Raw genomic sequence first — 23,314 nt, 5'->3', positions numbered from 1 at the left:
TTCCTCACAAAGCCTTTATTAAAATAGATGCTATTCTAACCAGTGCTATACTTGTTGATGCACTAACTTACCTCAGCAGAAGGAAGGGCCGGTACCTGCAAAAAGAGAGAGAAGTCAGGGCCCAAATAAATTGCAGCAAAGCACACAAAAATTTCTCTGCATGCCTACAAAGCATGCACAGCAGAACAGAACTGTGCAAAGCAACTGAACCACGTGAAGCCACATCAGAGCTATTACAAAGACTCTGGTGCCCCAAGCACTTTGCTGAAGTCACTGCAAGTCATAATTTCCATACACAGGAAGCTCTTCCTCTCACCTGAACACTTTCTTCCTCCTCAGTTACAGTATCACGTTTCATATCTTCGCTGCCTAAATCTGTGCTAACCAATACTTCAGAGCAGTCTCCCGTGTTCTCACTGCTACCAACGTCATTATTTTCAATAACATCATTCCTAAAGAAACAAACAGTAAAACATCAGTAACCTGTTCTCCAGCCCTCAATCAACCTTCATATAGCTTATAAACACTTTCGAGATTTTCTGCAACAGCATGTGGTAGATATAGAAAAGGATTTATCCAAAACTACCTGGACTAGATGGAGTTGCTTGACTGCACTCCTCTCAACACTGCAGTCAGCTAATTTAAGTTAGTATCAAAGTGCTCCCTTCACAGATAAATCCTGTTATTTCTAGTATTTTATATTCCTAGCATTCAACTTAAGGTTTGTAAAAGCACATCCACGTTAAAACTAACTTACACCATTCCTGTTTGTCCATACAGTCTTTATATGTCAGCATGTCTGTCACTATGATTCCATAATTCATGCAAGCCATTGACTTCTGCCTTTTTTCTCCTCCCTCAGGTAACTCCAAACTACTTTAAAAGCATTTCTAGATACCAAACAGGACGGTCTGTAATTTTACACTTCAGTTACGTTTTCTTTAATTCCTGTAATTATTTTGTTATACCTAAGAAATCCACTCCTGAGGATGGCAGCTTTTAGTTATTTATTTAGCTATGCATCTGTCTTTTGCACAATATGTTGACTGTACTGCTTTAAAGAACCTGGACGACCTCTTTCAAGAATGCTATCATGTATCATCTATTACAGTTAATCCACAGTGGAACGACACAGAAGCATCTCAAGTAGAGGCAGTGCCAGAAGGGCATATTGGGTTTCAAACCTGCAAACTTTTAGCCTCTGCTTCTGTGAAGCCAGGCAGACTTAAAACACTTATGCCATAACTAATGGATTCAGCTACAAGAGGGAATGTTCACCCACTTAGAGTTTATATCAAAGAAATTAGATCTGTAACCCTGAAATTCAACTTATAACAACTGAACATTATGAGGAGTGATTACTACCTTTATGATCTCTTACTAACTTATCTCTGACAAGAATCTGGACTAAAGACTTCTAAAAACAACAGATATAGAAAACACCATTTGACCCTCTGAACACTCCACACCATTTCAAGCTCTGACCCTAAGGAACTTATGTTGCAAAGCCCTACTTAATGTCACGTTTTGGAGTTGGGAATTGTGATCATTTATTTATATTTAATAAAACATCAGCAGGTCAGAGCGTCTCAGTACTGCCCTGGAAGTCACTACACCCATAAACACTAAGATCTGTAACAAAAACTGATCAAATGAGACTGAAGTCCTGCACAAACACATCTACAGTGCTCATTCTATCTGCTGTTAGCTGTTTTACTGACTGCCAGCTATGGAAGTACAGTAGCTATGTTGATGTGGAACAGCATGGTAAGGAAACTGAAATGGCATCTACAATAAATATCTATGGTAAAACTGAGTCACAAGTAACACTAAATGAGATGAAGACTGGGATAAATAAAGTCTTCTGCTACTTGCACAGAATTCAGCAGTAAAGTAGCTACGCTTTGCAATTTGTAGCAATATAAGAGCAACTTAGAATACTTGCTTCAAGAGCTGTTGGTTAGTTCTGTAGGTTGAAAGCTGGGTTGACTTAAAAATTTCTTTGAAATTTCTATGCTAATAACAGAAGTCCTAACTTCTGCTTCTGGTTGATGGGTAATGGGGTAGTTTTGTTTGGAAGACCTAAAATATACAATCCTCTACAATTTAACACCAATACAAACAAGTCTTACTGGTTGTTAGATCCTTCCTCATCCCCGCTGGGACTTTTTGCATCATTGTTACAGCCCAGTCTGTGCTGCTGTATTTGTTTAAGATCATTATCTAAGCTGCTCTGCAGGTCGAAAAGGTGCTGTTCCACAGCTGCTCTGATCGTTCGTTCTAAAATGCTAGAAAGAAAAGAAAAGCCACAGAATTCATATCAAAAATCCTCGTCTCCATTGATCAACTATGCAGAAGGGTGAAAACAACAGTTGAATCTTTGATGCCAAATACTTCAAGGAAAAGAAAAAAAAACAGGTTAACTATTCTAGGCAATAAGGAGTACTGAAACCACTATATTGTATTGAGTAATAACCAAACAGGAAAGTATCTTAAAAGGAACAGGTTACCATGACTACAGTTAACAAGAAAACCAAAACACGATACCCCAAACTGTACAAAACCTAAACACAAGTATGCAACAATCAAATCCTGCATCTATAGCAGGTCAGAGCCAACCATGGAGCATGTACCACCTCAGCACAGGTGGCTGCAGCACCTCCTGAATGGCACCGCAATTGTGAAAGGCAAGATCCAACAAACAGTGGAGACATGAAGCCTGTACCTGATGAAGGACACAGGGTATACCTGCAGGTACGTCAGCAACAGGACGTTCTCTAAAAGCACAATGTACCAAGTGTACTTTTTAGCCAGATTATCCAAAGCAAATTAAAATTAGGGCTATAAAATTGTGTTTTAATTTTCCTCCACATCTGCGCATGCAATTCTTCAGAACTGTACTATAAACAAAGTTGGTGCTGAAAACACATTGTGAAAACAATTATAAAGCCAAAGGAAATATATAATTATAAAAACAAAGGGGTTTGGAATCTAAATTTTACCACACTGCACTCTCATGCTTCTGCAGTCAACACTGATGCATGTTAAGTTTTTCTGCAATATGTTTCATCCATAACTCATCATCAAACCTACTGCATTTGTTCTTTTAAGACAATATACTGATATATGCTATAGCAACAACACAATTCATAAATTATACACTGTTGTTATACTTACTCTGCAGAGGCTGGCAAGATGCTTATGGGAGAAATATGAGCACTGCAATACAGAAGAAACAAGTTAGTGAAATGCAAAACTTGACATATTCAATAGAAGTCTCAAAAACAATAGAAAACAAATTTGAAAATACTGAAAAACTACATGCAGCAAAACTAATAAAAAATCAAAAAAACAGGAAGCAAAGTAAATCCTTATTTACAGTCCCTGTAAGATTCCTCCATCCAGACAAAGTGGAATGCCATCACAAAACAAAGTTGTCTGGGCAGCAGTGCAGGTTTCTGCCTCCCAAGAGCCAATATTCAGTCCATTAAGAAGCTGTAAGAGGCATGGTCTTTCCCATGGGAAATATTAATCGCTTAGTCTGAAAAGACTTCCTGACACCTTGCTTAAGAACACAGATTTTAACCTTGCTGCCTCAAGCAAGTTCCAAAGTACTTTGCTTTCCTTCACTGTTGCAGTTCATAGGGACTTTTCCCTGCCTGTCAGACCGTCGCACAATTTCACTCTGCAACATTCAACAGATCTGCAGTATTCTCCAAGGACAGCTGCATTTCAAGTACAAGGCAGGCACTTTCCAGAGGTTTTAAGAGACAAGTTAGCCACTTGTCAAGCACTTTGGAACCTGCTAACACAATCTACTTTTTACCACGTAGCAGCACTGCTGACAGCCACAGTGGTTTTTAAAAATGATTTTCATGAATACATGAGGGAGCAGAGCCAAACTGCCCCCTCACTGGGAGCTGAACAGGTACCTCTGCAAGACAGTTCTGCTGATATTAGCTCTGTTTGTACTCAAAAAATCATTTGGTGGTCTCTCTGCTTAACTAATAGATTTAATACAGCAAGAAGTATCTTGCTTAGATCTCAGTGAGTTCACCAGCAGTTCTATACCCACCACTAGAGAGGTGAAACAATTAGACCACCTCAAACAGACTTTCTACTTTTTCTTCTTCTAAGTAGATGCAACACAAGCCATAAAGGACCTGCTTGCCAGCTCGATATTTTAACACATTAACACATTTTCCTTCAAACCTACAAGTGGTAAGGTGTTTGTCTCGAGTTGTGAACATGTTTTATTGGTGTCCATACACAGAAGTTCCGCACAGCCCTACTGCTTGTACAAAGTGCTTAAGCCTTCTGACAAACTTCTGCATCAGCATGATTTGAAATAAAAAGTGAAGGGGCAAGGCTGTGAATAAGTTCAGCCCTATGAACAAGGTAAGAGAGGAGAATGAGAAAATTTCAGAGGAAAAAAAAAAAAAGATTTCAAAACAAGATGGATGTACTTAAATATCGGATATGGGTACTTTCAGCAAGTTCTGTAAGGGCTGCATTACAAAAGGTATGCTTACTTTTCAGAAGTTCTAATATACGCACACTAAAGACCCATTTATTAAACAGCTGCTCCCCAGGACACAGCAGGGAAAAAAGAGGCAATCAGAACACAAAGCACTGCAACAGCAGTTGTGAAAAAGAACAAAAGAAACTGAGTCAAGGGCACAAGTACAAAAACTATTTATAGGAAACTGTGATGACCTGGCATCGTTTTGTTTTACCACTATCACTTGAGACAATGAGGAACTGTGTCGGGAGTGGGGAGAATCAAGCTCATCTCCAAAGAATCCAAAAGATTTCAGGCATGATTGACAACAAAATTTTCCATCTTACTGCATAACCTTCAGCCCCACAGCGGAGGATGATTCACCGGTGCTTCTCATAAACACCTTTAGATGCATTAGAAGTACTCAGCAAAAGATTTGCAGAACTCAGCAGCATTCCAAAGCCTGAACAATCCTCTTACTATGTAAAGAATTATCCTATGTCTTTAACTAATCACTTCAGCAATTAAGCACTTTTTGCAAGGAACGTGTCAATTGCTCTCAGCTGAAAACACATTGCAACTTTGGAACTAAGAGCAGTTTAAGATTATTTGTTTAAAAGCTGTAACTTATACTGCTACACAGTCTTAATGCAGCATGACACAGCAAGACACACAAAGGTAAAGTCTTTTGTTTCACAATGCTAGCCCACCCCCAGACTCCCCTTTGCACCCATTAAGAGTCCTTGTAAATATCCTGTGATAGAAAAATGCATTATCTACAGATCAAACATTTCAAAACTTTTCTTGCTAATATACTAACAGTACACAGACTTATTTCTCATTAAGAACAAAAGCAATTTTGACATTATTCCATTTCACAATATCCCCAGAATACATTCATCTCGCGTGCTGTTAAAAAGCATTATCTGCATTCACAAAGCAATGTTTTCCTTCCATGCATTTACCTGTGCAGCAGGACTTTACAGGCCATCCTGATTATTTTTGCTATCCCAAACGAACACTTCATGTAAAAATGCTTCATTTGAAAGAGAGCAAAGTGTGCTGTTGGCTGTAGGTTATGCATAGTGCTCCCGTGGATTCAATGGCTGCCTGTCAGGCAGCACTTCTGGAGTGCTGCACTAAACCCTGCAGTCTAAATAGAAATAGACTGCAACATGAGGTCACTCCTGACAATAAGCTGCCCAATCAAGACTTGAAAGCTTTTCTAACATGTTGTTCACATATTTTCCAGGGTAGAAATAGGAAAAAGTATTTAGATGTTTGAAGAGAGAGCTAAGCTAAAACCTGCAATATATTTTCTAGCAATTCAAGCACTTGAACTTATTTGTTATATTTAGATAGCCTCAACATGTATAAATTTTGCTCCCTTGTTACCATTTCTCTCCTTTCTCTCTTGGATTGAACTAATGAAATAAAACTGGCTTATACACCACAGAAGTAGTGAGGAGATCACCCTCATCATTACATTCCATGCAGACAAAAGCAAACTGCTCACAGACCTTCCTGCTTGTCACATCTCACCTCTTTACACATAGCATTTTGAAAAGCCCAAAGAACACATCAAGGAGATTTCACCTCAGGCTTGCAACTGATGATATTTGAGATGAGCAGCAAAGAGTAAAGCGAACGTTATCTGGCAAACAGCAGCAGGGAAAAAATTCAGCACACTGACAGCTAAGGACTCCAGGGCGATTATTTCAACGGCACATCTTATGTCAGCTTCAATGCTGAGTCAGGAATTCTTCTCTACAGAAGTAAGGACAGCAAAAACTGACAGAGCCATGTTGAAAAGGCTTCTGATAAGGGAGAACACGTTTCCTTTACATGCACCATGTCAGCTCGTGCACAAACGCTCCCCGACCGCATAACAGACTGAAGGATCACTCAACAGGTTCACTTCAAACACCAGTCACCAAATCAAACTGCATGAATGATTTTCCATATCCTCACCTCATCTCTCTCAGAGAAACCAGCACCACGCAATTCACAACTGTCATGTTTTACAAAGAACAAGTAGGATGAGTGGAAAAAAAATGAATAGAGGTAGCAAGGCAAGTTGTAAGTTGTAGCTCAAATAGCTAAAAGGAAGGTCGTGTGTCCTGCTGGAGGAATCGAAACAGATGGTGAGCATGCAACCTCAGTCTTTTCTCTGGATAAAAAGATCAGAACTATACAAGCCCTTGGTTCCCAAAACCTGACAACAGCAAGGAGGATACAGAACTCCAGGTTAAGGAATGCTAAGAATCATATTTAAGGCTCACTTCTCCTTCCTCTTCCCTTTATAAACTGCTGCATGCCCTATGCCAAGACAAGCACCCGACCAATCTGCATTAATATTTATTTAAAAAAATAAAATAAATCAAGAAAGTAAAATGCAAAGACGGCCATTAAATGTGTGTTCTGAACACTTCTCAGTTCCCCAAAATATTTACAGCAGAAGTTGAATAAAATGTATTTCCTCATTCAGTCTTTTTTTCCTTCAGATGTTTCCTGCAGTTATTCTGGTTTCACAATAAAAATTATCTCTTTTCTTCAACAGGATTCCTCCTTATGCTTTCCCACAAATAACGCAAAATGCCAACCATAATTAACGCTTATTAATTTTTAATTAACCCTAAACATCTTGTAAAATGATTTTCTCTTCAGGCTAGTGACTTTCAACTCTTAAACTTGTTTAGTTCATCACTACTGCTGCGCTTGCACATTCCCCAGCATCTAAATGCCTATGAATAGTAAAATTGCTTTAAAACCTCCACTGGAACACAGAGTTCTCTAGCAGAATTCCAGTTTCCAGAAGCTTTTTTTTTTTTAATAGACTTTAGTCAAACTAAAACTGAGCAGCTGGATCACTGATAAGGACACAATTATAATTTAAACATGACTCTTGTTTTCTAACTCAATTATTTTATATTTTTAAAATTCCTGCAATGAAGAAAATGCGCAGTGCAGCAGCTGAACAGAGTTCAACCAGAAATCCCTGCAGTCATCAGACCTGTCAGCCTAAGGCACTAACCCCCCTCCTGGATTTCCCTGTGCTTCTCCTACTTTCAATCAGACTTCTACCACCTCAGCCCTCCCTTTCAGGTACTTCCTGCAATGCCCAGACCAAAACAAATGCTGTAGAGAGCAAAAAAATAAAATTCCCCAAACAGAAATCATGAATTGTAAGTACAAATAAAGCAGACTTAAAAAAAAAACTTGTCTACAACAAGCAAATAAAACAAAGCTGCACGTTACAGGCAAGCACAAACTCACTTCTGTCCAAGATGCATGTTGTTCCTGAGGACAGAAAATTTACTGAGAAAATACCACTTTATAGCATCAATAAAATACGCTCTTTTTCCCTCTTCCTCTGCACAAATCCTACATAACCCAATCTGAGTTCCACAGACCTTCTTCTGCTGAATATGGGAGCAGTTATTTTATTCCTCATTTTACTGCTACAAGAACTGCACCTACTTTGAAAGCCTCCTTCATGGGCACCACAGCAGTCTGAGGGTTTCCTCCCTCACGCACCACAACAGACTGCATTCCAACAAGGAAACAATTACCTTGTTGATGCTGTAACGCTCCTGGAATCCGAGATGCTCCCTGTCACATCTAGATGCACCACAGCTGGCCGCTCAACAGGTTTTTCTGTGCCATCCTCTGGAAGTTCTTCAGACTGCTCTAGCTTTATATCTTCCTCCTCTTCCAAGAGATCATTTATCTGTACAAAGATTGATTCACAATTAATGGCTTGTAAATTTCTTTTAAGAGCTCCAGGGAATTAGAAGCACAAGAGATAAAAACAGAATACTCACAAAAGGACAATATTCCTCAATTTTAGAAAAGAACAGGTATCCAATATTTGCTTTTACATAAAATGTTCTACATAATGCAATGTAATGTAATGTTTTTACCCCTTTCTTCTATACTTGCAAGAGAATGTAGCAGTGAGCTAAGGGGTAAGCCAGCTGCACAGTTGGTTGCACTCAGGGAGACCCTGCTTCCCTAACTCCACTCAGCCTTGCAGTGGCCCTGCAGGGAACAGGACCCAAGCAAAGTGTGCTGTTGACATCTGGTGGAGACACCGTGAAATTCAAGGGGGACACTGCCGAGTCTCAAAATTTCAAGAAAAAACAAACAAACAAAACCACAGCAGCACAAAACACAAGAACAAAATGTAACCACAGCACACAGACAGAGCCTCCTTGGGAAGTGCTTTTGCTAAAATTCATAACAAACCAGAAGCAAGTCAGTAATTCTCAAGCATGAGAGCCAACTAACTATAAAGAGCATTCATCCCAACCTAAGACAACAGTTCTCTGATTCAGGCTGCAGAAGCTACAGCCCTGTCATATTTAGCAGCTTCCTGCACCCAGCAGGACTAAGTCAGCTTTCAGTGCTAGACATATTCTTGCTGAGAGCTGAAGAGACAGCAAACATTGCAAAGCTGCAGCACTTTGCTGCAGAGCAGAAGTCGCTCAACCCAGAACTGGCTGCCCACGCTTGCTAGTCTGGATGAACAAACAGAATGTCTCCTGCAGCAAAGAGGAAGCAACCAGCTTAATTGTCTTACTTGCCTTGGGTAAGCTATTACTGTTGGTTCAGTCCATATATACTTTTCTAGGTGGACAGCTATACTTACCTACCAAGCAACAATTTTGCAAATATATTCATATTAAGAAAATCAACTTAAGGAAACACCAGGTTTTGTCAGTTTGCAAGGAACTACCAAAAGATGTATTATATTTCAACGTATCTTTCATAAATATGTGCTATAACAGATACTTCAGTGATACAACATTGCCACTTAAAATATTCCTACCTGCTCAGTTATTGAGCTTAAATCATTAGTAGATGAAAAATCTTCCTCTTCATTTTCAAAGAATTCATAGTAGTTCTCCAGAAGTCCCGCCATTATTCTGCTAACTATTTCTTGTTCCTTCAGATCCTCCACATCTGTGTAAATGCTAAACATTTCAATATCGTTTTAGAGTAAAAATTTAAATCCAACTAATGCCCCCAAAGCTTCTGCAAATGGCTTCCACTGCAAACGACTGCATTCACAGCATTATCCCTACGCCATTCTGAGCACCCAATTCCAAGTATACCTTCACACCACTGCACTGTAGAACTTTATAGTACTTTATACTTCTGAGTGATGATGAAACAACTAATTAGTTAATTAACTGTTCATGAGGGAGGATTACAACTCAAAAATTTTCCCGCTGAAAGGAAATACCAGGGTATGTTTTTATTTGACAGCTTCCTTCCAGATTTTTTTTTTTTTTTTTTTTTGCTGCTAATAGTAATAAATAAAGAAAAAACTGAACCTCAAAGAAATAACAATAATATGGCAACCAAACCCGTGGTTTAGATCCAAGCAAAAATTTTGCAACAGGTGGCAGAGGGGAAGCACAGAAAGACACTGCACAAAGCATCCAGCATACGTGCTGCAATTACACAGGGACCAGGAGAGGCTCAGGATTACAGATCTCCACCACCAGATTCACATAAAAGCATCTCATAAACCTTTATAATCCACTTACTGAAAAACATCTGGGCCAAAGACTGCAGCCAAAGAACTTGCTGACCAAATTTCTTCATGATGCGATGCTACATTGGCTAAAAATTTACACAGAAACTTTAACAAACTGTAATTAACAGGTGGAAGCTGCTGCAAGAGGAACCTCAACTTTCTTCCAAATTCATCTTCATTATTATAATCTGGAAAACATAATAAAAAAAAAATATTTAATTCACAAAATTAAGACAACATAATGCAGAAAAGCAGATAATCAACCTCTTGACTTGTGCTTCTAGTCCAGAAGTAATTGCTGTCCTTTGGCCAGTTCACAGTCTACAAAGTTGTCAGAAATTGAGTTACATTTGTCGTGAGACTGAGATTTTTGTGCTCTGTTTGTCTCAGAAAGAACTACCCCAAAACCCAAAGTTTCACTGAGCTGTCAGGTTAATCTTAGTTCACCAAATAATACAGATCCTCCAAAGACACATCCATACCCTATTTATGGTACGTTACAAAACTCCTAAAACTCTCTGCATTTCTATAAGCAGTTCTTCTACCTAAAGCAGAGCTCTATGACTACCAGACAGTGAAAGAATCAAAAGCAAAAAAAAATAAAATCAAAAAGGAAACCAAACCTCTAATTATAATATCAGGAAACAACATTTAAGGGTTCATCTGCACCAAGGAAATCAAAACAGGCACTTTTAAGCTTTCTGAAATGGCTTTGTTTTACACTTTAAAAAAAAAAAAAAAAGCAGTATAACAGTTAGCTGACATTTGAATTGAAATACAGAGTTTCTCTACAATTTTAACCAATGGGAAATCTGTGGGAATTACTGCTGTGTGAGTCTTCCCCCCCCCAAAAAAAAAAAAAAAAAAAGCCACATTCAAATCCTTCCACTGGCATCTATTCGAAAGGTGGGGGAGACCATGGGTTCCACACTGTAGCTTACAAATAAAAGAAGGAAATTTACTGTCACATCACAGGAGTCTACCACAACCTCATTTACAGTCTTGATAAGTAACACTGCAAATCACAGTGCATAGCAGCATTAGCTGACAAAAGAGCATCCAACAGCTTTCTGCATTACCCTGTTGAAAATCTTTTTGTTTATCATCTTTTTCAAGAAAGAAGGGGAAAAAAGTTCGAGCCACCCAGTGAACTAGGACTTCAGCAATGTGAAATGAAATAGCAAACGTGCCACTAATGAGATTTCATCCACTGGTATCCACTTCAGTTTCTCACTACTGCACACAACAAATACACAAGCAGAACATCAGGTTTTAACACGCTTCTCTGGACAGAAGCTTTCAAATATTGTTTCCTGCAGAAAACTATTCAGTGCCTTATAGGAAAGGCATCAGCGCTCAGCCTCTGCTCGCCGATTACCCAGATAACCAGCCAGTGCTTAAAGCTCCAAAATCATGCAGAAGCAGCTTCACACTGCTGCACGTGATCCCATGGTTCAGCACTTCCTAAACGCGACGTAAATCCTACCCTGAAGAAATGGCACCAACACAAACTCAACAGCAAATCAGAACCATGACTCTTATTAAGGAAAACAAAGCCGAGCGCTTGAAAAGGAGTACAAACCAACAAGGAGAGATGAACAGAACTCCTGTGGATTGTGATGTCAAAGAGCATGGAAACTGGCACAGCTACCTTTTGAGGTTGGTTCATTAGCAAAGCGCCACAAGACACTCTTACTAGTCAAGTTATGAACTCCAACACACAGACACAGACAAAAACACATACGAATTTAATAGTGGCCTTGTCTCTTAAAAATAAATACCTCCATCAAAAGCAGTTTTTACCTTGAGAAAGTTGCATCAAATGTATGTGCAAACTGCCTGGGATAACTGGCTCTGGAAGTTCCTGAAGAAAAAATCTAAGAAGACTGATAGCTGAGGGTACATCTGCTTCTTTAACCAGGTCCACATCTTCTCCATTATCATACCGTTGCCGAAGCCACTCCACTGTCTCAGCGTTCCCATTGACTTGAAAAAGTCCTTCTTGTTCCAGACCCCCTGAGTTAGAAGGAAGCAGGAAAAATAAGTTTTAAGATTTGGTATGGATAGAACTATCAGAAACTACTGACAATCAGATGTGTACAACTTGCACACTGAATTAAAGATTGTCATGACCACAGTTGGACAAACTTTTCCTAAACACATTCTTTTGTCCAGCTAATACAATAACAAGGTAAGCATTACTGGAAATGGTGTAGTTTTGGCACTGCTAAAGTTCCCTACTGGTGTAATTGCCCTTCATATCCTCCAGAACACAGTGGTAATCAAACACAATACTGAAAAGGTGTATGGCTAAAAGAAAAGCATACAAGAAGAACCACAGCCAAGTAAAGACAAGTAACTAAAAATAAACACTAGTCAAAACCAGTCTATTTTGCAGAAGTGACAGATGAGAATATTATTTAAAACACATCAAGATAACACATACCATGTTCCTCAATATAGTCCACTACATGGCGGACTATGAATGGAACCTCATTGTCTGGTTGCCCTTCTTGCTGCAGCTCATCAAGTGGAATTCCAAATATTTTGTTAGCAAGAACAGAGTTGCAGTTACTCAAGGAAGGGGAGGAGCTCTTCCTCATATCTTTTTGCAGCCAAAAATCAAAGCTGTCTTTTCTGTCAAAGAAGAAGAATCATAGCTGAAGTCATACTTCACTGTACAGCATTGAGCGCATTGATCTCTAACAGTGCATTTTAATTATCAAATGCAAACACACTCCAGTTTCTCCCAGTCTGGGCACCCATATAATGAAAAGTTCTGTAATGACTCCAAATCCAGGTAACCAGATGAGTCACAACTGATGACGTGTTCTGATCAGTTCTCAGCAGAGCACTGACAAGAATGCAGCAGCAAAAGCAGTTAATCTAGTTTTCGGCACTGTAACTTGAGGATCTTCTACCATACCTTTGGAGAGCCAGGTCATTCACCATATTGACTGTATTTATCAGTCAGGCTTTGAAAATGACTCTCAAAAGACACTCAAGAGGAAATGAAAACAGTGGATAATTCCAAACCGAAACCCCAGTGTTAAGTGATGCGAGATGTAAAAATTTGGTGATGCAAAACCAGATGCAATCAGCATCTTGTAGATTTGGCATTTTCTGATCTGCACAATGACATTTTCAACACCTGTATCAAATTCAAAATTTTACTGAATGGAAAAAAAAAAAAAGTTTCCAGATGCTCAGTGATAAAATTCTCCTCATCATGCTGAAGCTCAAGCACTGCTTGCAAGTCTTTGCTTGATACAGAGCACAGATAGATAAAAGCATTACCAAAGGCAGCATAAGTTACTCAGTTAAATTGCAATCCTCTCAAAATAAAGAATAATAGCAAAGGAAATAAAATGCTCTTCCAAAATAAGTGAACAACATACCTGTTTAAATGCAAGTGAACATTTTCTGGTAGATAGAATATGAAGCACGTGCTGTTAGACAAAGCAACTAAACCCTTTGCTAATGGACTGATAAACTCTGATATATTAGAACAACTCAGGTCAGTATTTAAAGAAAAGTCTGAGTGAAATACCTGAAGAAACACACCTCAGAGTACTTAAACAGCCGAGTTTGAAAAATGTTTTCTGCGCCAGCTGCCCTCACTGACCAAGCATTCTTTTGTCATTTATGGTTGTTTAAGATTATGGCAAAAGATCAGCCTGTAGTTCCTCATTGAAGAATAGCAGAACTCTATCAGTACTTCAGCAGTTAATCTGAAAAGAAGGAAATCATGATTAGACTGTAACATTTTCAACAGTTTTAAACTCAATTACAAGTCTAAACAGCACATTCGAGGAATTCTCATCAAATCAACAGTCTCTTGCTCTGAACATTAAAACACAACCAGCACAATTAGTTTGTGTCATACGAGAGGATGCAGAAAGCAAGTCCCCCTTCTTCATTTAGGAGTTAGCCAACTTCTGCTTTAAAGATAGCATGGCACATCTTGGTCGTAACAATTACGAAATGAAATTCTGTATTTTCCAGACTCATTCATCCTTCTGCCTAAGTAGGTTTGACTCTGACAGGTATGTTTTAAAGTACTTACCATAACAAAACATTTAATAGCTAAGCACTGGTTTAACACACTGACTTCAAACCTAAGCCAATTTTCATCAGCACAGGTCTTTTCTATCAGATTCACTACCTGCCCTCCCCTATCTTTAAGGGAAAAATGCCCTTCTCTACCTTTAAAATACATGCAGTGAAACCTTACAGTTTCAAACACTAAGATCAGTACAGGAATTCAGTTGGCTGACTTTTTAGAGGTACCCTCCCTCTCTTCATTCCCCCACATTGGCTCTGCTTATAATCCACATCAGAACAAATTAATTTCATCTTCCCCTGCAAAGTTCTTACAACTGGCTGCTCTCCTTTCAGCACAAAAACACCAAGTCCAACCATTAAGAATCCAGTTTCCCTCCTATTCTTATTTTTGAGTAACACTTTCCTGCTCCCAATCCTCCCCAGATTACATCCATCTTTTGGAGGTGTTTGCCATGTAAGACTACTTCACCACCATCCTCAACAGTTCTTGCAGTAAGGCCTATAGGTTTGGAAATCTTTGCTTATCAAAGCAAGCAGAACTGACCAAAATCATCCCCTGTTGTCATCTCTATCATCCCACATTATGCAAAGGTTGTAAATCTGTTATATGCCTTACATACATGGATCCTGGCCTGAGATCCAGACTCCAGCTGTGCTGATAACAGAAAATGAAGAGTGATGTTCCAGTCAACAAGCTTCACTATTGTCACCAATCATCTTCCAATCTGTCACTGGGTGTTCTTGGCTACTATAGAATGCCGACAGACTTCAGCATTGAACGAGTTTCATTTCATGACTGTTATATTTCATGAAGACGCTGCCCAGCCATTCTTCTGGGTGTATTAAGTGTTAGTCAGCATAACCTCGGCACAGCAGCAGATTTTAATCAATCCCCAGGCATTGTGTGATTCGTAAAATACGGAGCTGGAGCCACTCACTGTTCTCACATTCTCCCCAGGTGAGTCTGCCCACAATGAGCCAGGATGGCTCAGTTAGCCAGGATTAGCCCAGCTGCAGGGTTAATGGCAGCTGGGAAAACCTTTGATGGATGTGCCACAATGCTTCAGGCTGCCTTGCTAAAACAAACAAACAAACAAAGCCTCAAAACCAACAGCACCTAATAAAAAGAGCAAATTAGAAGAAACCGCTCTGTTATACCACAGCACCAAGCTGCAGCTCTCATACCAAGAGCTGTGCTCAGCACAGAAACATCAGCCATTTTTCCCCAGGTGCACAGCACTGACAGGCTTCCCAGGTAGCAATTTCATTCAGGAGACATGGAAAAGAAAGAAAAATTAAAGACTTTACATTAGCTTGGCAGTGCAACAGTGAAGTTCAAACAGCCTGGATGTGTCACTTTTTAGAGCAAAACCAGATTTACAAGCCAAGTTTATACTTCAAACCAAGTTATATCCAGCTCATCATCACCCAGATGAACAAGGGAGAGCCCGACTTCCACCTCACACGTGCTCACTGAGCAGACCATGGGCACTGCTTTCTTTTCAGCGCGTTTGGCCTTGGCTGCAATATTTGAGATTCGCTGCCTTTGGAAAAAGCGAGACATTTAAAAAGCAAAAGTTAGGCTGATTGTCATTAAGTTCTCTCTCCTTTTATTTCCACCATTCTACAAATGAAAGACAGGCTCAAACACTGTCAATAATTAAATAATTAAACTGTTTTTGTATTAACATGCCTTGAATCAGGATGTACATTCCATGAAGAGAAGTCTAAAAAGTAGAGTATGATTTCTGCCCTTCAGTACTTAGAGTCCGTATGGAGCCTCTACAACTACCAGGCAATACTGAGCCCTTTTATTCTTTCCTTTTAAGTACCATGACCAAGCATTTCAGCAACCAGAAGCTGATCCATTCCAATGCTCCTGCACATTATCCAGCTGTCTGGATAAGTGCTTTCCCCCAGGTCACAACCTACGCGCTTCACAAGTCCACAGAAAGTTCACAAGAAACACAGTGATACAAAAACAGGATAAAAAGATATAAAACCCAACTGCTTTGTGCTCCATTATAAATATTTTGGTTGCACCTCTCTCAACCTCCCTCCCTTTAGCTCTGCAGATGCACACAGCTACCCACAGCTCACAATAATGTTCTACAGCAAACTAAGAACAGCCCTCCTTGTTACCACTATTCCAGCAGTTTAAAAGAGCACATCTCCATGCGACACCTTGAGCTTAAACAGCTGAAGTATGAGAGGAAGGCAGTTTCATTCTGTATTGTATACTATCATCTGCTTTATATTTGAAAATATACTTTTTTTAATTAAGTAAGTACTTCACAGAGTCTGCTGGGAAAACAGCACAAAGAGCCTCATTTTGCCATCATAACAGCATTCACTTATCTTGGCAAGTGAAGAAGTATTCACACCCACACATGAAATGCCACTAAGGAAAATACAGCGTACGTGGCTAACCCTCAATATTTGAGCAATATGCATGCAAGTTCAGGTTTAAATTTGGTTCAGCTTTTACATCTCTGGCTGAAATACAGACAAGCAGGTGTCATTTTAACTGAAAGCCCCTCCAACTTTCCTTAAAATAAGGGAATGAAAAACAAGAAGTAGAAATAAAAACACACTACAAAGAATGCCAGAAACTGAAACTGTGCTACAGGAATGAAAACATCCATTCTGCATTTAGAGTTTGTGCCACAAATGTCAGCTATGCCAGCCATTCTTCAGTTGCTTTATTTCTTTATCAAGCACTTCACAGCATCTGAAAAACAAAAAACGAAGCCAAGAGCGACTGCAGATCTGCTGTTCTACAAGGCCGCCCTATAGCTGAGTGCAGCCCCAGCACTCTGCCCCTTGCTCTTAGTTTTATCAAGACAAAAGGAAACTGACAACATTTTTCCTCAGTGCCACAATGACACCAACTGATGATCTCTGCCATTTATACATTCATATTTGTTGGCATTCCCAAAGGACAAAACGTCTGCGGGCAGAAGAGCTTGCGTTCTACTCAGATGCTGCTCAGCTAACAAGTTCAAATAGAACCTTTTGCTCATTTGAATTAACTCTGCCAAAGCTGAACCGATGTCAGGTGGAGGCAGGAGGAACAGCTTGGGGAAGAGAGCAAAGCAAAGAAAAACAAGCTTTAGACAAACAAACAGAAGGGCCACCATCTCAGGACACAAAAAAGGACAAACACCACTTGTCTCAAGAGCGCAGTTCAAAGCACGTTGAGAGCTGTGTAAGTGCTTGAGTATAAATAGATACAGAATAACCTCTGCAGAAAAAGAGCTTCCTGCTTTAAAGCTACATTAAAACGCTTAGCATATTTGAAACTCAAAAGTTACTTGAAATGCTTTACAACCAGGAAGATCAGGTTAAAACAGATTCTTAAAGCAAGATTTCCTCTTCTGGACCATCAGCCCCATCAGCTTGAGTGGCATTTTAGTCAGGAAATCAGCAAGCAAACAAGTGGGCTCACCCAGCTCAGCAGGACAGCATTCTGTACATCATCATTTCCATGCCCCCGTTGGCACCATGGTTTTAAAACAAGTGTAGCTGGAGAATCCAACTTGCAGTGCTGGAGGAAAGCCTGTGCAAATAGCCATCTTGTGCCTGCTCCTCTTGGTGCAGTTATCTCCCCGCAGACACGGCTGCTTTCTGCTTAAATGGCAGCCAGAAGGGACCAGGCGTGTTGCACACAATCACAAAAGCACCCAGCAGAAGCAACGCCACTGTTTTAATTAATAAACTCATCACATCCATGCCTGTGCCTTCACACATACACACAAAACCTCAACAAAGCAATCTGAATTTCAGCATCATCTGGCACCAGCACTTCTGAGATGGCCTCTGAAAACACTTGTTATATTGCCAACACAAGTAAGGGCGCAAAAAAATGTTGCATCAGATTCAATAAAATGCAACTGCAATGCAGTTTTTGTTTAATGGAAATACAGGAGCAGCTCATCTAATACACAAATCAGAACTGCTCAGATTCCATCCATACGTCCTGACTACAGAAGGGGGTCAAGGAGGTGACTCATGAAAGCTCTTCTAAAGGAGTTATTAATAAAACAAATGAATGTTGGAGTTCATTTTTAAAATTCACAAGTTATGAAGCCAAGCACTGATTTGTATTAAAATTCATTAAATTTTAATCTGTAATTTCAGCAGACAGAACAGGACCACACTGCCTCTAAAAAAGCCCATCATCAATATGGATCTTCTGGAGAGGCACAGCCCAGCGTCTGGAAACAGGGACAAGCAATAGCTGGACTGAATACAACAAATAGGAAGGAAACCTAAGAAACTTCAGACTTTAAGCTGCAAATGAAACAGTTGGCATTAATAAAGCACGGCACACAGTGACCGATTTAAGCAAGAGTCAAAAGAAGTTTACATTTTTGAAAGAGAAAGCAGAGATCGCCCATTACTGACTTCCCACAGTGCTGATACACAGATACAACATTATCTATCACTGCCAGACAAAACCCGAAGGCTTCTTAGCTGCATAACAGCAATTCCTGATCCTTCTCCAATGATATTTTCACACACAGAACCAATCCTGGATATCAGGTACCAGCAAAAAGCAGCTCTTCCTGCTTGCTGCACGACACCCGCTGCCAGATTTGCTCTCAGCTGCTGCTGCCAATGCACACTGCAGAATTCTAAAGAATCTCCCTGCTCACACAGATCCCATCACATTCTTAACAGCAGCAGTTAATAAATAAAAAGGCTTTTGTATCTTGTGCAACAGCTCATGATATTCATCCTACCCACCTCCCCCCAAAGCCAGGCTTACTCCACTCACATATGCTCACATCAGATAATGCAGAACTTCAGAGCAGCACAGTAAGGTAACACAGGAAGAAGTTACCAGCAGAACTATGCAACAAGAGAAGGTCACGTTAAAAACCAAAGGAGCTGAACAATTATCACTGCTGTAACGACAGGCTTTGGGACAGAAGTCAAACTACCACGGAGACACCAAAAAAACCCAAACTATAAATATATAATGCAGCTGATTTATTATACATAAGTTATCCTGTTACACCTAAAATCATCATTGTTGCTTCCCCTCCCAAATAGGTAAGCAGAAACAAGCTTTGGAACTCAATACATTACAAAATGTAATACAAAGCCCATTTGCTACGGAAACACTGCCTCTGTCATAACCACAACCATGTGCCATCAAAATAAAGGACAGCCTCAGCATCTCTGCTGGGGGAGGAAGGCATTCCAATGAAGAGCTCCATTCTGCAGCAACGACTGTTTGAGCTGTCAGGGGGATACACAACTGTTAATGCTTCATAAAGGACAACCAAGGCCTCTTGTAACTCATCAATGACCAAATTTAAAGATATCACAGAAATCACAAGGTTAGAAGACGTGCTGCAGAGCAAGACTAAATAAAGTCACCTGATGACATTAAAAGTGAAGTTCAGCCACAAAGGGGATGAGGACAACAAAAAAAAAAAAAAAAAGAAAAAAGAAAAAAGAAAAAAGAATCTTCCAACAGACTCAGAAAGAGCATACAGGGAGAAAGAGCCACATTAATAGGAATCTAGGTCTTATTTTTCCAGTTTTGTCCAGGTGTTATCAGCCCATCCAGCCCTGCACAAACTGCAACACGCTGCAGGGGAGGCAGAACAGAAGAGATGCAAACAGAGAGCAGCTCACAGGGTTGGAACCCACCCTGCTCTGCTCTATGGTGGCCCCAGCCCAGCACCCCAACCAACACCACAGGTGGGAATGCACATCTTCTGCACCTCCCAGAAAAAGAAGAAAGCCAGGCACTCTGCCACATGAGTTCAGCCACTGCCTTGGTTACAAGCTGTTTGAACACAGCCATAATGCAGCATCTTCCTTTAAGCTCAGTGTTGTCTTAAAAAAAGAAAACTGGGACAAATAAATTCAATGGAAGGTCATTTCACACATTCACAGGTGAGAGACCATAAGAGCCGAGTTGTTTGCCACTGTCATAATGGGACTATTCAATCCACTGCAGTCAGAACAGGGACCCAGCTTCAGACAGCATCCATTCCCAGCACTGAGCGACCCCACCCCACACAGCAGGTTCTCAGCACAGCACTCACCATCTGAGCTTTGCTTTTTAAGGCTCCAAATCACAACGGTTCTACAAATAGAAAACAAGATCACGTACCTGAAGGTGCAATTAAAGTCACATTATTTTTCAGAACACTGATTTTATCCAAACTGACTGAGCTCTCCCAAACCCCAACAGCTGGCTGGGAAGTCAGTACAGAACTAGAGCCAAACCCAAGCTTGCTGAAGCAGACAGCTGTCGTTATTCTCAAATAAAGCTTTTTTTGCAGGTGAACTTTACAACTTACAGCTAAATAATGCAGTCAGCAAGAGACTCAGCAACGAACTGCCCCATTTTACTCTTCAAGGAGCACTGCAAAGCTTTCATGGACTGTCAGAGTTCTATTGAGGCAGAAGGCATGAGATGTATGGCCACTCTGCTGAAAACATGGTGTAACAGTCAAATAAAAAGCTGTGTTACAAGTAACAAATCTCACATTCCTCAAAGAGAAATTTGAGGACACATTTCCTTCAATTCTCTAATTCTTGCTCAGTCTTTTCCACATAACTGAGTACCAACACAAGAAACAGCTGGAAGGCTTACAGTCTTCCACTCCTATAAATGCAAACACTGAATGCCTCGCGAAAAGTAACCCACTCTCCTCCCAATGGCCACTGGACTTTTGTTTTGTGTGCTCACATGGCAGCAAAGATAATGTGGTGTTATGCACAGAACTGAAGGACAACTTAAAGGCATTCTCTCACCAGCCTCACTTCCTCTTCCTTAGAGCTGCTCCTTCTTTTAGAGAAGGGAAAAAAAAAACACAACAGATAGCACCACCTCAGACCTGGCAAGCTTTACTGACTTTCTAATGAGCCCTACAAGAGTGCATCACTGCTGAGCTACGAACGTTTGACCAGAGATCAGAAGGTTGAATATTAGAAAAAGCAGCAAAGAAAACCTCCAAACAGAGCACAGGCATTCCCAAAACTCGTCAATACCTGCTCAAAATGTATGGAACATTTCACCAGCCTCGCCTGCTTCTGCAAACACGCTGTTCTCTACGTTAGAAAGAGAAGCTTTACTGCTTGCACAACTCTCATATCATGAGCCATACAAGACAAACATTATATGAACTCTTTTAACAAGCTGTTATTGGGTCCTGCAATGTTACTAACAGCAAGTGCAGAAGACTTCCAACTGTGTAAGAGTTTGGGGACCAAAACTATCATTTTCCGAACTCAGCAGTGGGGCACTGTTTGTATCAGAATTTGCAGGCAATATAAATAATCAGGAGCTCTTCTCAGACAACTTCTTTGAACATAAACATAGAACACCCTACTTGACTGATCTTCCTTAAATAATGCTTTAACTATCCAGTAAAATGCTATCACGACAATGAGGTATTTAATTTCAACACTGTAATGTTGCAAAGACCAGGAAGGGGCCTCTGGTGTGGGGCAGCACACAAAATACAGAAAACGCAGATTAAAAAGTGATTAAAAAGCAAATTACTCATAATGAGCAGTTAAACAAAACACAGGATACACAACACAAAGGGACCAAAGCTCATCTTCTTGTAATGCTGCCTTTTCCCTTCCTCTTCTGTGCTAGAAGACTGCATCGCACAAAAGACGGAAAAACTTCTAACCTAAATGCTAACCCGAGTGACCAACTTATTCAGAGTCACACAGTAACCATTCTGCCCTTGAAGACACTCAGGATCACAAGCCCTCCAAAAAGCGTGGGTTTGGATACAATCAGTTTCGGTTTTTGTTTTCAAAGGGGGCAAGGCTGGAGATGAGAGAACTGGTGGTTGCGACTCTCTTCCTCCTTTCTCTTTTCTCTGCCTTGAGCCTGACAGTGGTTAATGCACAGAGGGCACCAGGAAGACCTCACTGGATTTCCAGTGCTTGAAAGGAGTTTACAAGCATGAAGAGGACTGACTTTTTACATGGGCTGATAGCGATAGGAGAATGGAGGATGGTCTTAGGAAGAAATTCTTCACTCAGAGGGCAGCGAGGTGCAGGCACTGAAGCCCAGAGAGTGCAGTGCCCCAGCTGCGCATGTGGCCAGGTCGAACGGGGCCCGGGGCAGCCCGGTCTGGCAGGAGACAACCGGATGGACTCAAGGTGCCCTCCGACCCAAGTATCCTGTGATTCTATGACTTAAGGGGGCAGAAGACCAAGGAGCTCAAAAGCAAGGCAGGTTTGGTTCAAAGCCGCAGCACTTGAACGGAAGAAGCGCCCCAACACAGGAGCGCCTCACGGGAAGCAGCCCTTCGACGGCGAGAAGCATCCGCACAGCCTGCGGAGCTCCCGAGAACAATGGAACGGGCGCCCGGGGGGGAGCCGGGCTGCGCGATCAGCGCACTCACAGCGGCACCCCGCCAGCTGGGACCCGCGCCCCGCCAGCCCCGCGTTCCGGCCGCCAGCACCGCCCGGGCGCTCTCCGGCGGCAGCGCGGCATTTGACAGCTGCCCGCGGGCGGCTCCCGCAGCTCGGCGAGTGTCCAGAAGGTTCCTGAAGCCCGGACCGCCTCGGCCGCGGATCGGCGGGCCCGCCCGGCGGCTGAGGCGCGACCCCCGACCCCCGCTCCGCGCATGCGCCCCGCGGCCGCTCACCGTTGCCGGGTGACTCGCCCTCCCCGCCGGCCTCGGCAGCGGCAGGTTCCTCCGCCTCTTCCTACCCCGGGGGCCGGCGCGGGCCTCTGCTCGCCGCTCCGCTCTCCTCGCGGGCCTCGTCCGCCTCTCCTTCCTCCTCTCTCGGTCTCCCGCCGCCGTGCGCCGCGGCCGCCACGCTGCCGCCCCGAGCGCCGTCCGTCCCCGCAGCCGCTCCGTCTCACGAACGCGCCTCCGCCAGCGGGGGTCCCCAACGGTAGCGGCGGCGGCTGCCGGAAGTGACGCGCTGACTGACAGGTGCAGCGCGCGCCCCCTCCCGCGGGGTCACGTGCTGCGGGGCGGGGAGGGGGCGCGGGTGGCGGGAGGGCGGGGCGGCGCCGGGAGCGGCGGATGCGGGCCGTCGGTGCCGGGCCTCGGCCGGGCGGGAAACGGCGCGGGGACGGCTGCGTAACTGCGGGCTGCGAGATTCGTCCGGAGAACGCGGTGGGGGGGTGGGCTCAGGCCGCCCTGCTGGACGTTGGTGTCCGCGAGACGGCAGCGGGGAGCCTCCCGCGGCGAGGAGCGAGC

General features: G+C 41.9%; 1 protein-coding gene across 5 annotated transcripts in view; it reads right to left on the bottom strand.

The window, feature by feature from the left end:
• Window positions 1-22,995, bottom strand: part of FAM13B (family with sequence similarity 13 member B) — a 40,220-nt gene extending 17,225 nt beyond the window's left edge. For 2 of the 5 annotated variants that reach the window (XM_052689535.1, XM_052689539.1), the window contains exons 1-11: window positions 22,751-22,995; window positions 13,611-13,777; window positions 12,493-12,683; window positions 11,850-12,062; window positions 10,057-10,234; window positions 9,333-9,477; window positions 8,074-8,231; window positions 3,178-3,219; window positions 2,133-2,288; window positions 317-452; window positions 72-95 (exon numbers count right to left, since the gene is read on the bottom strand). In XM_052689535.1, coding sequence (XP_052545495.1) covers window positions 72-95; window positions 317-452; window positions 2,133-2,288; window positions 3,178-3,219; window positions 8,074-8,231; window positions 9,333-9,477; window positions 10,057-10,234; window positions 11,850-12,062; window positions 12,493-12,649 — 1,209 coding nt within the window. In that variant the 5' untranslated portion in view covers window positions 12,650-12,683; window positions 13,611-13,777; window positions 22,751-22,995. Of the gene's footprint in view, window positions 1-71; window positions 96-316; window positions 453-2,132; window positions 2,289-3,177; window positions 3,220-8,073; window positions 8,232-9,332; window positions 9,478-10,056; window positions 10,235-11,849; window positions 12,063-12,492; window positions 12,684-13,610; window positions 13,778-14,731; window positions 15,162-22,750 lie in introns of those variants that run through there. The other 3 variants (XM_052689537.1, XM_052689538.1, XM_052689536.1) reach the window with 3 other exon arrangements.
• Window positions 22,996-23,314: the final 319 nt, after the last annotated feature.

The sequence above is a fragment of the Tympanuchus pallidicinctus genome, unplaced genomic scaffold (assembly GCF_026119805.1).
Source record: "Tympanuchus pallidicinctus isolate F22 unplaced genomic scaffold, pur_lepc_1.0 scaffold25, whole genome shotgun sequence".
Classification (NCBI taxonomy): domain Eukaryota; kingdom Metazoa; phylum Chordata; class Aves; order Galliformes; family Phasianidae; genus Tympanuchus; species Tympanuchus pallidicinctus.
This window is presented reverse-complemented; position numbering and strand designations above follow the sequence as displayed.